The 11,626-nt window shown below is 61.5% G+C and overlaps 1 protein-coding gene across 1 annotated transcript; it reads right to left on the minus strand.

The window, feature by feature from the left end:
• Positions 1-7,561: 7,561 nt before the first annotated feature.
• ZNF503 (zinc finger protein 503) lies at positions 7,562-11,567 on the minus strand. The gene is made up of 2 exons (XM_008269924.5): positions 10,875-11,567; positions 7,562-10,155 (listed from the first exon to the last, which is right to left on the minus strand). The coding sequence occupies exons 1-2, from the start codon at positions 11,178-11,180 to the stop codon at positions 8,512-8,514; spliced, it is 1,950 nt and encodes a 649-aa protein (XP_008268146.2). The 5' UTR covers positions 11,181-11,567; the 3' UTR covers positions 7,562-8,511.
• Between the last annotated feature and the right edge of the window lie 59 nt (positions 11,568-11,626).

The following is an 11,626-nucleotide window of genomic DNA, read 5'->3' on the forward strand; positions in this document are numbered from 1 at the left end:
CAGTGCTGTGGTGTAGCTGGTAAAGCCGCCGCCTGCAGTGCCAGCATCCCATGTGGGAGTCAGTTCAAGTCCCGGCTGCTCCACTTCCAATCCAGCTCTTTGCTGTGGCCTGGGATAGCAGTAGAAGATGGCCCAAGTCCTTGGGCCCCTACACTCAAGTGGAAGACCTAGAGGAAGCTCCTGGCTCCTGGCTTCAGATTAGCGCAGCTCCAGCCATTGCAGCCAATTAGGGAGTGAACCAGTGGATGGAGGACCTCTCCCTCTCTCTCCCTGTCTCCCTCTCCTTCTCTCTCTGTGTAACTCTGACTTTCAAATAAAAAAAAAAAAGGAAGGAAGGAAGGAGGGGGCCTTTCATGAGAGTATGCTCTTTTTGTGTTTAAATCTCGGGTTTCCCTCGAGACCCAGGAATTGCTCCCTGTAGGCTGGCAATGACCTGAAGTCGGTCTCCAGAGTCAGCTGTGTGTGCTCATTTCTCAGGGGCCATGGCTCTCAGGTTAGGGCCCCGCCCACCCTCAGGACCTCACTTGACCTCATCTACCTCCCTGAAGGCACCCTCTCCAAAGGTGGAGGTGGCGGGTGGGGAGACGTAGAGCTTGGTACCATAATGTCCCTAACGACCTGGAATCTGTGATGTCAGCACTCCATTCCCCAGCTTCTGTGGCCGCTGAGGGCGGCCCTGTGACCAAGTTCCGGCCAGTGGGCACAAGCTGAAGCCTTGTGTGGGTTCCAGGGATACCACGGGTGGGGAGGAGCCCCTGTTACCTCTCCTGCTCCTCCTCCCTGTTGTGTGGGATGAGGTAAGGTGGCCGGGCTCAGGCTGGGATGAACGCTTCCGCTGGGGCCTCGGGGTCGGGTGGCCACCGGCAGCCTGGACCTGCAGACTGGGAGAACAAGCCTCGCCCGGGACCTGGCACTGTCTGCCCATGGCAGTCGCTAGCTGAGGCCTGGAAGCTCACCTTGCCCTGAGTTCTGTGCTGCAGGCAAAGGCGCTGATGGTTGCTCCTGGGCGGCAGCTACTTCCCCTCTCCTCCTCCTCCTCCCCTGGAGGCCCCATCTCACCCCTGTCTGCTTCTTGTTTTGTCTTTCCCTACTCTCTTCCCTTCTGTTCTCCTCCCTGCCCCTAACAGTTATTAAACACCTACTATCTTCTTGTTTCTTAAGATTGATTGATTTATTTGAGAGTTACACTGAGAGAAGGAGAGCCAGAGAGAGAGAGAGAGAGAGAGAGAGAGAGAGAGAGAGAGAGAGAAAGGTCTTCCATCCACTGGTTCAATCCCCAGTTGGCCACAATGACCAGAGCTGAACCGATCTGAAGCCAGAAGCCAGGAGCCAGGAGCTTCTTCCAGGTCTCCCACGTGGGTGCAAGGGCCCAAGGACTTGGGCCATCTTCCATTGCTTTCCCAGGCCACAGCAGAGAGCTGGATCAGAAGTGGAGCAGCGGGGACTCAAACTGGCGCCCATGTGGGACGCTGGCACAGCAGGTGGTAGCTTTACCCGCTAGGCCACAGCGCTGGCCCCTAAACACCTACTACCTTCTAGGTGCAGTGCCACCTGCCAGGGTTAGCAGTAGGTATAGGAGCAGCCCCTTCTCTGCAGCAACTCAGAATCCAGACTTTCTGCACACTCTAAAGAGAACGTGACGGCTGAACGGGCAGGAGGTTCGGGATCAGAGGGGAGGGCAGTGAATCCGCTGGAGCAGGGGTGCACGCGGCCTGAGGTCTGAAGCGGGAGTGCTGAGCTGCTGGTGATAAGGAGAAGGTGGAGGCCAAAATCCCAGGCCCAGGGAGCAGCACAGTGTTGCAGAGACACGTGGCTTCTCTCCAGCCCTCAGTCTCCTCACCAGTGAAATGGGTATGCTGATAGTTGTGGGAATAAAGGGCCAAATGGAGTAGTAAGTGGATGATGCCTGCAGCATATTAGTATTGCTGGTAATGTGTTGCTGGCTCCTTTAGAGACAGGCTTCACAGAGAACATAAGTAATGTGTGTATGGTCACACAGCTGAGAAAAGGTACCCTAGAAAGCAAGCTGTCCTCATCCCTGGTCCAGTGGCCTTAATACCTCCATCCTCTGCCTTGGCATTAAGTGCTCAGGGAAAATCTGGGTGACTTCCTGGAGGAGGTGTGGCAAGAGAAGGGGAGAGAGGAAGTCATTCCAGGGGAGGAGTGTGTGATGGACGTGGTCAGCCAGGGCACTGGGGGAGGGAACGGGGGCTGGCGGGCCACAGAGGGTTTCAGCTGTGACAATGGTGAGCGTGGCGGGAGGACCGGCAAAGAGAAGCCGGATCAGAAGGTGACCATAGGCACCTGGTGGCCAGGTAGCAGCGTGGGGGTCTGAACCAGTGGCCGCAGGGAGCCACGGGAGGTTCTTGAGCGGGACAGCTGGGGAGTAAAAGAAGAAACCTGTCTTTTCTAAAGGGCCGGGAAGAGTGAGGCAGTGGTTTGGGCCTTTTTCAAATGTTAAGTCTCATGGCAAACCCCACTGGGCTGGTGTCCTTGCCCCCATTTTATAGATGACAACACTGAGGTCAGGAGAAAGCTGTAGAGTCAGCTAGTGGTGGAGCTGGAAGGTAGGCTAATGAGACCCCCAAAGCTGTGTCCCTGACCTTGGCACCATGTGGCTTTAAGCTGTTCTCACTCTCACAGCAGGCGTCCCACTGGACTGCTGCCCGGCCCAGATACCCGCAGGGTGAGCCCCAGATCACTGGGATCGCTGTGTGCAGAGGGGTCTCACTACTGCTGAGACTGTTGGGGACGCCCAGCACAGAGAAGGCTGAAGTGCTTGGCTTCTAGGTGTGATGGGACTGGGTTCAAATCCCGACCTGGCTGTGCACTCACCGGACAACCGGAGCCTCACCTGAAGTGGCGCGATGGGCTGAGCCCTGGCCTGGGAGCCAGCCCAGGCATAGCGTGAGACCCTGGCTGGAAGACAAGCATGGGGCGAGGTGAGATGGTAAAGGTATGAGGGTATGAGATGGCCCATGAGTTGATAGTGGTCAAGGCTGGTTGGTGGGTTTATGGGGTCCATTACCTTATTATTTCTACCTCTTGTTTGACAATCTTCACAATAAAAGCCATCACCATCTGTGGCTGGTGGTATGGCACAGCGCCATCAGGCGGCCACCTGCGATGCCTGCATCCCCTGTGAGCTCGGGTTTGATTCCCAGCTGCTCCACTTCTGATCCAGCTCCCTGCTGATGTGCCTGGGAAGGCAGCGGGGGGTGGCCCAAGTGCTTGGACCCCTGTACCCATGAGGGAGACCTGGATGGAGTTTCTGGCATTGTAGCCATTTGGGGAATGAACCAGTGGATGGAAGATCTGTCCCCTACCTCTGCCCCATTACTGTTCCTTCCTTTTTTTTTTTTTTAAAGACTTATTTATTTGTTTGAAAGAGTTACACAGAGAAAGAAGGAGAGGCAGGGAGAGAGAGAGAGAGAGAGAGAGAGAGAGAGAGAATCTTGCATCCGCTGGTTCACTTCCCAACTGGCCACAACAGCCAGAGCTGCACCGACCCAAAGCCAGGATCCAGGAGCCTCTTCCAGGTCTCCCACGTGGGTGCAGGGGCCCAAGTACCTGGGCCATCCTCCACTGCTTTCCCAGGCCATAGCAGAGAGCTGAATCAGCAGTGGAGCAGTCGGGACTTGAATTGGCACCCATATGGGATGCCAGCACCACAGGAAGCGGCTTTACCTGCTACGCCACAGCGCTGGCCCCTTTGTTTCAAATAAGCTAAATTAAAGGAAGTAAAAACATCATCACGATCATTCTATGGGAGGCTTTTTTTAAGAAGCTGAGCTCTTTGCAGTACTCCCCTGCCAGCTGAGTCACACTCTCTGGGTCCCAAGCACTGTTCTGCTTCAAGTTCCCCTCAGGTGAGCACAGTGAGACTCCCTGCTGGTCCTCCCATCACACACTAGCGATGCGACCTCAGGCCAGTGCCCTTCCTCTGCCAAGCCTCAGTTTCCTCAGCTGGAAAATGGGTGAAGACTCTTACCACGTCATGGTGTTGTGAAGTTTAAAAGGGGCAGAGTCTCTCACAAATGGGGGTCTTCTGGGTCTTGCAGCCACTTGGAACCCCGCTGGGACACTGGCCCCAGTGGGTGAGGAATCCTAAGCCAGCGCATGCAGCAGGGGTCAGCGGGGGCCGGGCTCCCCTCTGCTGGGGGACATTTAATTTTCCCGAGCTCAGGGACTTCATCACCTGGAGACATTTTTTCCACCCGCCCTGCCTCACCGCCCGAGGTCGTGCCACCGCCTGTCCTGCTCCCATCTGTGAAAGGTGCACCGCGTGTCCCACACGTCGTTGGGACTGTGACTGTGGGCGTGGGTGCATGTGCAAACATGCCTGCAGTGGGTGAGGGCGAGTGCTGGCTGTGCACACCTGGAGGTGCAGGGGCTTCTGACAGGCGTGGGCAGCTGCCCCGTATTCATTGGCGGTCTCTCAGGTTCAGTTTCTGATCTGCATGTGTTTGGAGCCACCCAGCAGAGGGCCGTCCGGGTAACTCACTGTCCACCTGGAGGGACAAGTTGGAGTTGCTGAATGGAGAGAAGTGCCTGGGTTGCCCCTGCCCCTGCCTTTCACGACTTACGTGCAGTTTCTTGCTTTTAAGATTTATTTTATTTATCTGAAAGGGAGAGTCAGAGAAAGAGAAATAGAACAAGAGAGTGCACTTCCATCCACTGGTTCACTCCCCAAATGGCCCCAATGGCTGGAGCTAGGCTGATCCAAAGCCAGGAGCCAGGAGCTTCTTCTGGGTCTCCCACGTGGGTGCAGGGGCCCAAGGACTTGGGTCATCATCCACTGCTGTCCTAAGCGCATTAGCAGGGTGTTGGACGGGAAGTGGAGCAGCCAGGACTCGAACCGGGATGCCTGCGTCCCAGGCGTCAGCTTAGCCCACTGCTATGCAATGCAAGCCCCTGACCTCAGCTTCTCCGACTATGTCTAGGGTGAGTCAAAGGAGGGGCAGCCCTTGGCAAGAGGCAAGCGCTAGGAAATAGCCTTGAAGGGAATGAACGAATACAGGAGTACGTGGGGACCGCTTCAGCGTGGCAGCCAGGGTGACCTGTTGGCGCTGGAGGGCAGGGATGGGAGCTCTCCGGGGACAGCTGGGGGTTCCGCGCCGCCGGGACTCCGGATGCAGTTGCAGCGGCTGGAGAAGAACTGGGGAGGAGGCTCGCAGCAAGAAAAAAGGAGCGAGACGCCAAGGGAGGGCACGCGCGCACTTGGCCGCAAAAGGCGTGCGAAGGTGGAGGCACAGGGGCTCGGCGTGAGACCCAGCCTGTGGCGGGCTCAGGGGCCTGGGCTCCCGGCCTCGGTCCTGCTCCGCCGGGTCCCGCAGCGCCGCCTGGCGGACACGCGGCGCTCCGCCGGGCTCCTGCGCCCGCTGGCGAGCGGGGAATCCTGAGGCGGCTGCGCGGGGTGGAGGCACCGGGCGCGAGAGTCCCGCAAAGAGGCTCGCACCTCGGCTTGGACACACCGCCCGGCCGGGCACCCTCCCTTCCCCAAGCCGTGCGCCCGGGGCGGCCTGGCTCCGTCCGACACGTCGGGGAATTTTTTCTGTCCCCCAACCCCCGGCCTGCAGCTCCGGAATTTTGCTGCGTGTGCGCAGCGGCTTGCAAAGAATGGTGTCATGAAAATGTTAGGGGGCTTTTGGCTTTGGTTTTTGTCAATGAAATACTACAAGGGCGCATAAAGGCGCAACCATCTCCACTTCCCCCGCCTGCCTGTCCCAGGGCGTGGAGGGAGGCCTGGTGGTCCCGGGACCCTTTAAGAGAGGAAGACAAAGCTCGTGGGTCTTCCATGGCCAGGGGGATTTCGGGCCCCACGCTGCGGGCTCGGGGGCCGCGCCACTTCCGCGACCCAATTCCCGCCTGCGGTGAGGGTCTTCTGGGAGCCAGCTGGGTGGACAGGCCGCCCCGTCGGCCAGGGCTCTCCAGGAGCCGAGCCGAGCCCAGCTTCTCTCTCGACCAGACTAGCGAGGGAGGTGGGCTGCGGCGTCCCGGGGCACTGCGGCCAGAGTGCGCGCTCCTGCTCCCGTTTCCGGGGTGTGGATCCGGCCCGGCATCGGTGTCAGGGGTGCGAGAGGCTGCTCCCTCCGGGGAGGCGGTGGCGGAGCTCGAGTCGCCAGCAAGTCCACTCTGGGTGGCGTCCGGGAGGTGGTGGAGCTTGGTCTGCGTGCAACCCGGGAAAAGGCCCCGCAACCGCGAGGCTAGTGCTGGGCCGCGGGTGGAGAGGCTCAAAGGCGCCTGCCCCTGCGGGGATGGACGCCGGGGCCGAGCGGCTGTCGGACCCAGGCCCGAGGCTGGGGGTGGACTCTGCGCGGCCGGCAGAAGCAGACGAGGGGAGGTGGGCGCTGAGGTTTGCTGGAGCTTCGGACAACCCAGCGTGGCCGGACCCCGGGCAGGGGGGAGCGTGGGGTGCGCGCTCAGCGCTGCGCTTCTGCGGTCCTGAGATCCCACGGAGGGCGCCCTGGGCCGCCGAAAGCTCGAACGCAGGCCTGGAGAGTGTGTGAGGGGCCCAGGGACCCCCGCCTTTCAAAGCGCTTCAGTCGTTTCTCTGCGTGCTTCCAGCGGCGCGTCTGGCTGCTTCGTCCCGAGGCCCAAGTTAGGGAGAAGGGAGCGGAGCGCAGGGCGGGGATCGGCTCCGAGACCCAGGCGCCTGCTGCGCTTCTGCCGAGCGGAGCTCCCAGCTCCAAACCGCCCTGGACGCGCACCTGGCCGCCACACGAGGCAGAGCCCGGGCGCCGGGACCCTGGGGGGCCCGCATTGGAAGGGGCTTCCGGATCCCGGGCCCCAGCGCGCTCTCCTGAGGCGCCGACCGGGACGGAGCGCCGGCTGCAGAGCCGTCAGGATGGGGAAAAGCAGCCGCGGCGCGGGCCCGCCCCGGCCGGGGCTCCAGAGGGAGGCCGGCGCCCGAGGGTGCGGCTGGCCCTCGGTAGCGCAAAGGAGAGCGGAGCGAGCGCGCCGTCCCCGAGGGTCCCGGGGGGCTCCTGCGCGCTCGCTGTCCAGGCCGCGGAAACGGGTTCCCCAGGTGGCCCTCGGCCCGCAGATCTGTCCCCGCTGCCCGCCCGGGACGGGCGCTGCTTGCAAAGCCAAGAGGGGAGACTGAGGGCGGCCGTTGGTCCCCGGGTCCCGGGCGCGGCCGGCGAGCCCTGGCCTGCTCGGCGCTCCGCGCAAAACGAAACCCAAATGCCCCCAAACCTCAAGAGGGAAATTTAACCCAAAAAAAAAAAAAAAAATACACACACACACAACCCGCTCCTCCCCACCCCTTTCACTTTTGACAAACAGGCTGCTGAGAGAAAACTTAAATAAAAACGGAGTGAGCAAGAGCGAAGAACAGTGTCCGTCCAAAACGTGGAATTCCCCCTTTAAACCTGCGTCCCTGCAGCTGGCGGCCCGTGTGGCGCCTCGGGCCTGGGGAAAATCACAACAAAGCAATCGGGAATTCGGCCGCGGGCCGGGGAAGCGGCCGCGGCGGCCCGGGAACCCACATCTGCCGGAACCGCTCTGTTCTCTCTAACCAAAAAAATAATTAAAAAAAAAAAAAAGGAGAAGTAAAACCTTTTAATACATCAAATATACGGAATTTTAATCTTTAAAGCGATACATTGTCTATTATTTTAGTACATGACGTAAACCTTGTCCCCTTCTCAGCGGGTGGACTTAAAAATTAAAAATAGTTAAGTGTTCCTTTTAAAGAACAAAATAAGGCAAATGAGGTTTTGGAATAGAATTGTTTTTCCTTTTTTTTCCTTCCAGAATACATACCAAAAAATACCCATTCTCTTTCGATGGCATACACCTTAAAAATAATTGCAATTTGAAATCAGAGCTGACAAATTGTGACTTGTTTAGGTTTTTTTTCATTTTTTGTAACAAACATGCATGTAAATTTGTGTTTCAATCAGACATTAAATAAGAACGTACGATACAATCATAGCAATTTTAAAGTAACATTTAAGAGAAGACCTCTAGTCTGGCGGTTTGTTTTTATTTATAATCTACAAGGGATGGGAGGGTTTCTCTTGCACATTTGCACCCTCGAGTTTTAATTTCGTCCCCTCCTCCTCCTCTTTTTATCTTTTCTTTTTTTTACCTACGGAGTTCAAACTAAATAATGCACTTTTGAACCACGGGTCCGCTTGGAGCTAACATAAATAAATACCAGTGTCCACCGGTTGAAGTCCTCAGATGAACACTTTCTCAATTACTTTTTCCTTCCTTTTCTATAAAAAGTCAAATGATTTTTTTCCTTTTTTTTTTTTCCCAACTTTTATAAAGTTTGAGTGGGGAGGTGGGAGGCGGGGGAAGAGGAGTTCCCCACCGGGTCTCGGTCGCCGAGGTGGGGTGGGTGGATGCGGTACACGGGGTTGCCTCTCAGGGCCCCGGGTGTTCCCGCGCGCACGCACACACGCTCACGCGGGGAGTTCGGCAACCTTGGCCGCCTTCGCGCCCCTCCCCCGGCTGCATGCCCTCGCTCACTCGCTCACTCGCTCGCCCTCCCGGCCGCCCTCACTGGTACCCCAGCGCTGAGGCTGTGGTCAGTCTCTGTCCGTAGAGTGCGTAGGGGGAGTAGTAGGGTCCGGTGGCAGCGGGCACTGGCACGGGCGCGCCGGGCGTGGGGAGCGGGCTCTTGGAGTAGGGGTGGTAGCGGCTGCTGAGTCCCAGCGCGTGGTGGGGGCTGCGCAGCGCCAGCGTCCCGGGGCTGCCCGGAGCGCCGGACGTGGGGATGTGCATGTGGCAAGCCATGGCGGCCGCGGCGGCGCTGGCCAGGGACGACGAGCTGGGGTAGCCCGACAACAGTTTGTCTGTCCCGGGGAAGGCCGTGTGGGTCCGCAAGTGGCTCAGCAGCTCTTCCGATGTGGCGAAGCGCTTGTCGCACGGCCCGTTGGCCGACACCCAGTTGCAGATGTGCGGGAGCGGGTCGTTGGGCAGCATGAAGCCATAGGGGTAGAGGGGGTGGCCGGCCAGTGAGGGTGGTGTGGCGCCCGCGGCAGCGGCGGCCGTTAGCGAGGAGTGCACACCGTGCAGCGGGTGCGTGGGGTACACCAGCGGGTATCCGGACTTGAGCGCCGCGGCCGCCGCCGCAGGGTCGTGTGCGCACGAGGCGCTGGCGGCTGCCGCCCCGGCCAGGTGGCTGGCGCAGTGGTAGCTGAGGCAGTACGGGTCCCGGCACAAGCTGGCTGTCATCACGGACGGCGGCGACGCTCCAGCCAACGGGCTTGAGCCAGCCGGCTTGCTGCAGCCCAGCGAGCCGGCCGCGGCCGCCGCCAGCTGTGCGCCCACCAGGCTGCCGGGCTTGGTGGGGTCGAGCGCCACGCCGTGAGGCAGGAACTGAGGCGGGTAGCCGGCATAGGCCCCGGCCAGGCTGCCCGGGTAGGTCATGCCAGCAGGAGGCAGAGGAAACACTGTCTGGCCCGGCTTGTAGGGCGACACTGGCGCCACCAGCCCAGAGCCCAGCACCGAGGAGGAGGCGGGCGCACCGGGGCCGGAGCCTGAGCCGGAGCCCGACGAGCCGCTGCAGTCCGCGCCCAGGGCCTTGGCCCCGGGACCGCCGTCTGCGTGCTGGTTCACGTCCACGTTAACCCCGCCGCCGCAGCTAATCCGGCCGTGCGCCAGCCCCGCGGGTCCCCCTTCGGCCGCTGCGCCCCCAGCGCCCTTGCCGCCGCCGCCGCCACTCGCGTCCGGGTCTTTCTTGTCGTCTTTGCCATCCGGACCGCCCCCGGCCGAGGGCAACAAGCCTCCCGGCGAGCAGGCCGAGGCGCTGGAGCTCGGGCTGCCTGTCCTGGGCGTGAACGGCTGGCAGGTGGCGCTCGGGACCCGGAATCCCGACTTCTCCGCCGAAGTGCCCCCGCCGCCGCCGCCGCCGCCACCACCACCACCACCCCCGCCGCCGCCGCCGCCTCCCGGCTCCTTCTTATCCGAGCCGGGTTTGGAGTACGGTTTGAAACTCGACTTGTCTTCCACGCCGATGTCACTCAGCTTGAGGGGGCCCGACTTGGCGTCCTTGTCGCCGCCGGCGCCGCCGCCAGCACCGCCCGCGCCGCCCCCGTTGGAGGCGACCGAGGAGAGTTTGGACGAGGGCGAGGGGTCGGGCTTCCCAATCTGCGAGCAGGTTTGCGCCAGCAGCGCCAGCGGGCTCTTCTTGGCATCCAGCTGCAGAGTCAGACGGGGAACGGATCACACGGAGAAAGAAGGGGGAAACCTTTAGAATCCTGGCCTCTGGGGTCCAGCCCCCCCCCCCATGCTGCCCGCGCAGATTCCCCCCAGCGACGAGGTGCGGAGCCGGGCGGCACCCCCACACCCACCAACATCCTTGCCCTAGGGACAGGCGGCGGACTCCCACCTCCGGGCAGAAGCTGTCCTGCCCTCTCCTGATGCGAATTGGGTTTTCAAAAAACACTCGCATAAGGTTTCGGGGTGAAAGGCTGGACCCAGGACGATACCCCTCTGCGCGCGCACCTTTGGATTCCTCAGAGCGAGGGCACGGGCGGCTGGAGCCTCGGAGGCTGTGCACGCGCCAGCTCCAGAGGACCCTGGCGCGGCTACTCTGCCACCGGATTCCAGACGCCCGCCGGCCAGCAGCGCAGAGGGTAGGGGCCTGGGTCGCGGTCGGGTCTTTCACACCGAAAGCAGCAGCAAGTTTTGGCCGCCCTGTCCCCTAGCCTTCGCCTGGAACCCAGGGTCCCGCCTCCTGCTCCTTTTCCGCCCCAGTTTGGAGGCGCAGAAGCGCCGTCTTCCCCTCTCCCCGGAGCTGAATCACCACGGACCCCACCCCCACCCTCAGGTCCCGAGAAAGGAAACCCTGCAGGGCGGCAGCCTGGGGAGTGGTCCCCCCCCGCGACCGGAGAGGGTGGGGGTGGGGGGTTCCTTACCTCGATGGGGCTGACGGGCGTGGAGGGCAGGGGCTGCAGGTACTCAGGGTGCAAAATGTGGCCAGTCCTTGCCGTCAGCATCTTCAGCACCTTGATGGGCAGGCGGTTAGCCTGGCGCAGAGGGTCGGAAGGGGGCACGGCGTGCACAAAAGGCTTGGTGGGGCCGGCCGGGGACGAGCCTGGGCCGGGGCCGGAGCTATTTCCAGAGAGCGCGCTGGTCCAGGCAGGGTCTGCGCCTCCGCCGCCGCCGCCGCCGCCGCTGGGCTTACTGCTTCTTAGGGCAGAAAGCGAGGGCGCTGTGCTCATGACCCACCCGCGCGCATGGGAGCAGCGGGGGGAGGGCCCGGGGCTGCGCGCTCGCCCGGGGATCAGGAACCGCAGCCGCAGGAGGAGCCGGCGCGCCGGGCGCCACGAGCCACGGGTCCCGGGCGGCCCACCGCGGAGCCGGCTGGGCTGCGGGTCCGCCTCGGGCTGCGCCCCTGCGCCGGCGCTGCGCTCAGCGATGTGAGCCGCTGCCTGTCCAGCCGGGGCTCTGGCGAGGAAACTCACTTCAAAAGCAGCTGCACCGAGGGGGAGATTAAAGCCTTTGCCGCCTTCCAATCAAATGGGAGCCCGAGGTGATTGGAGGGTCAAGGGGATGTGACGCGTCCCGCGCCGCCGCCGCCGCCGCCGCCAGGACTCTCCGAGCTGGTTTTAATGGGCAGCTCCCTCTTCGCCGCCCTCCTCTGCGTGTCCCCTCCCTCGTTTTCACT

The sequence above is a fragment of the Oryctolagus cuniculus genome, chromosome 15, assembly GCF_051225735.1.
Source record: "Oryctolagus cuniculus isolate XC-2025 breed Fujian yellow rabbit chromosome 15, ASM5122573v1, whole genome shotgun sequence".
NCBI classification, from domain to species: Eukaryota; Metazoa; Chordata; class Mammalia; order Lagomorpha; family Leporidae; genus Oryctolagus; species Oryctolagus cuniculus.

Excerpts from the sequence above, each read along its gene's own strand:
- ZNF503 (XM_008269924.5), bottom strand. The coding sequence starts at position 11,180 with ATGAGCACAGCGCCCTCGCTTTCTGCCCTAAGAAGCAGTAAGCCCAGC. Across the intron at positions 10,156-10,874 it reads CGCCCGTCAGCCCCATCGAG|CTGGATGCCAAGAAGAGCCC; the intron begins GTAAGGAACCCC and ends CTGACTCTGCAG.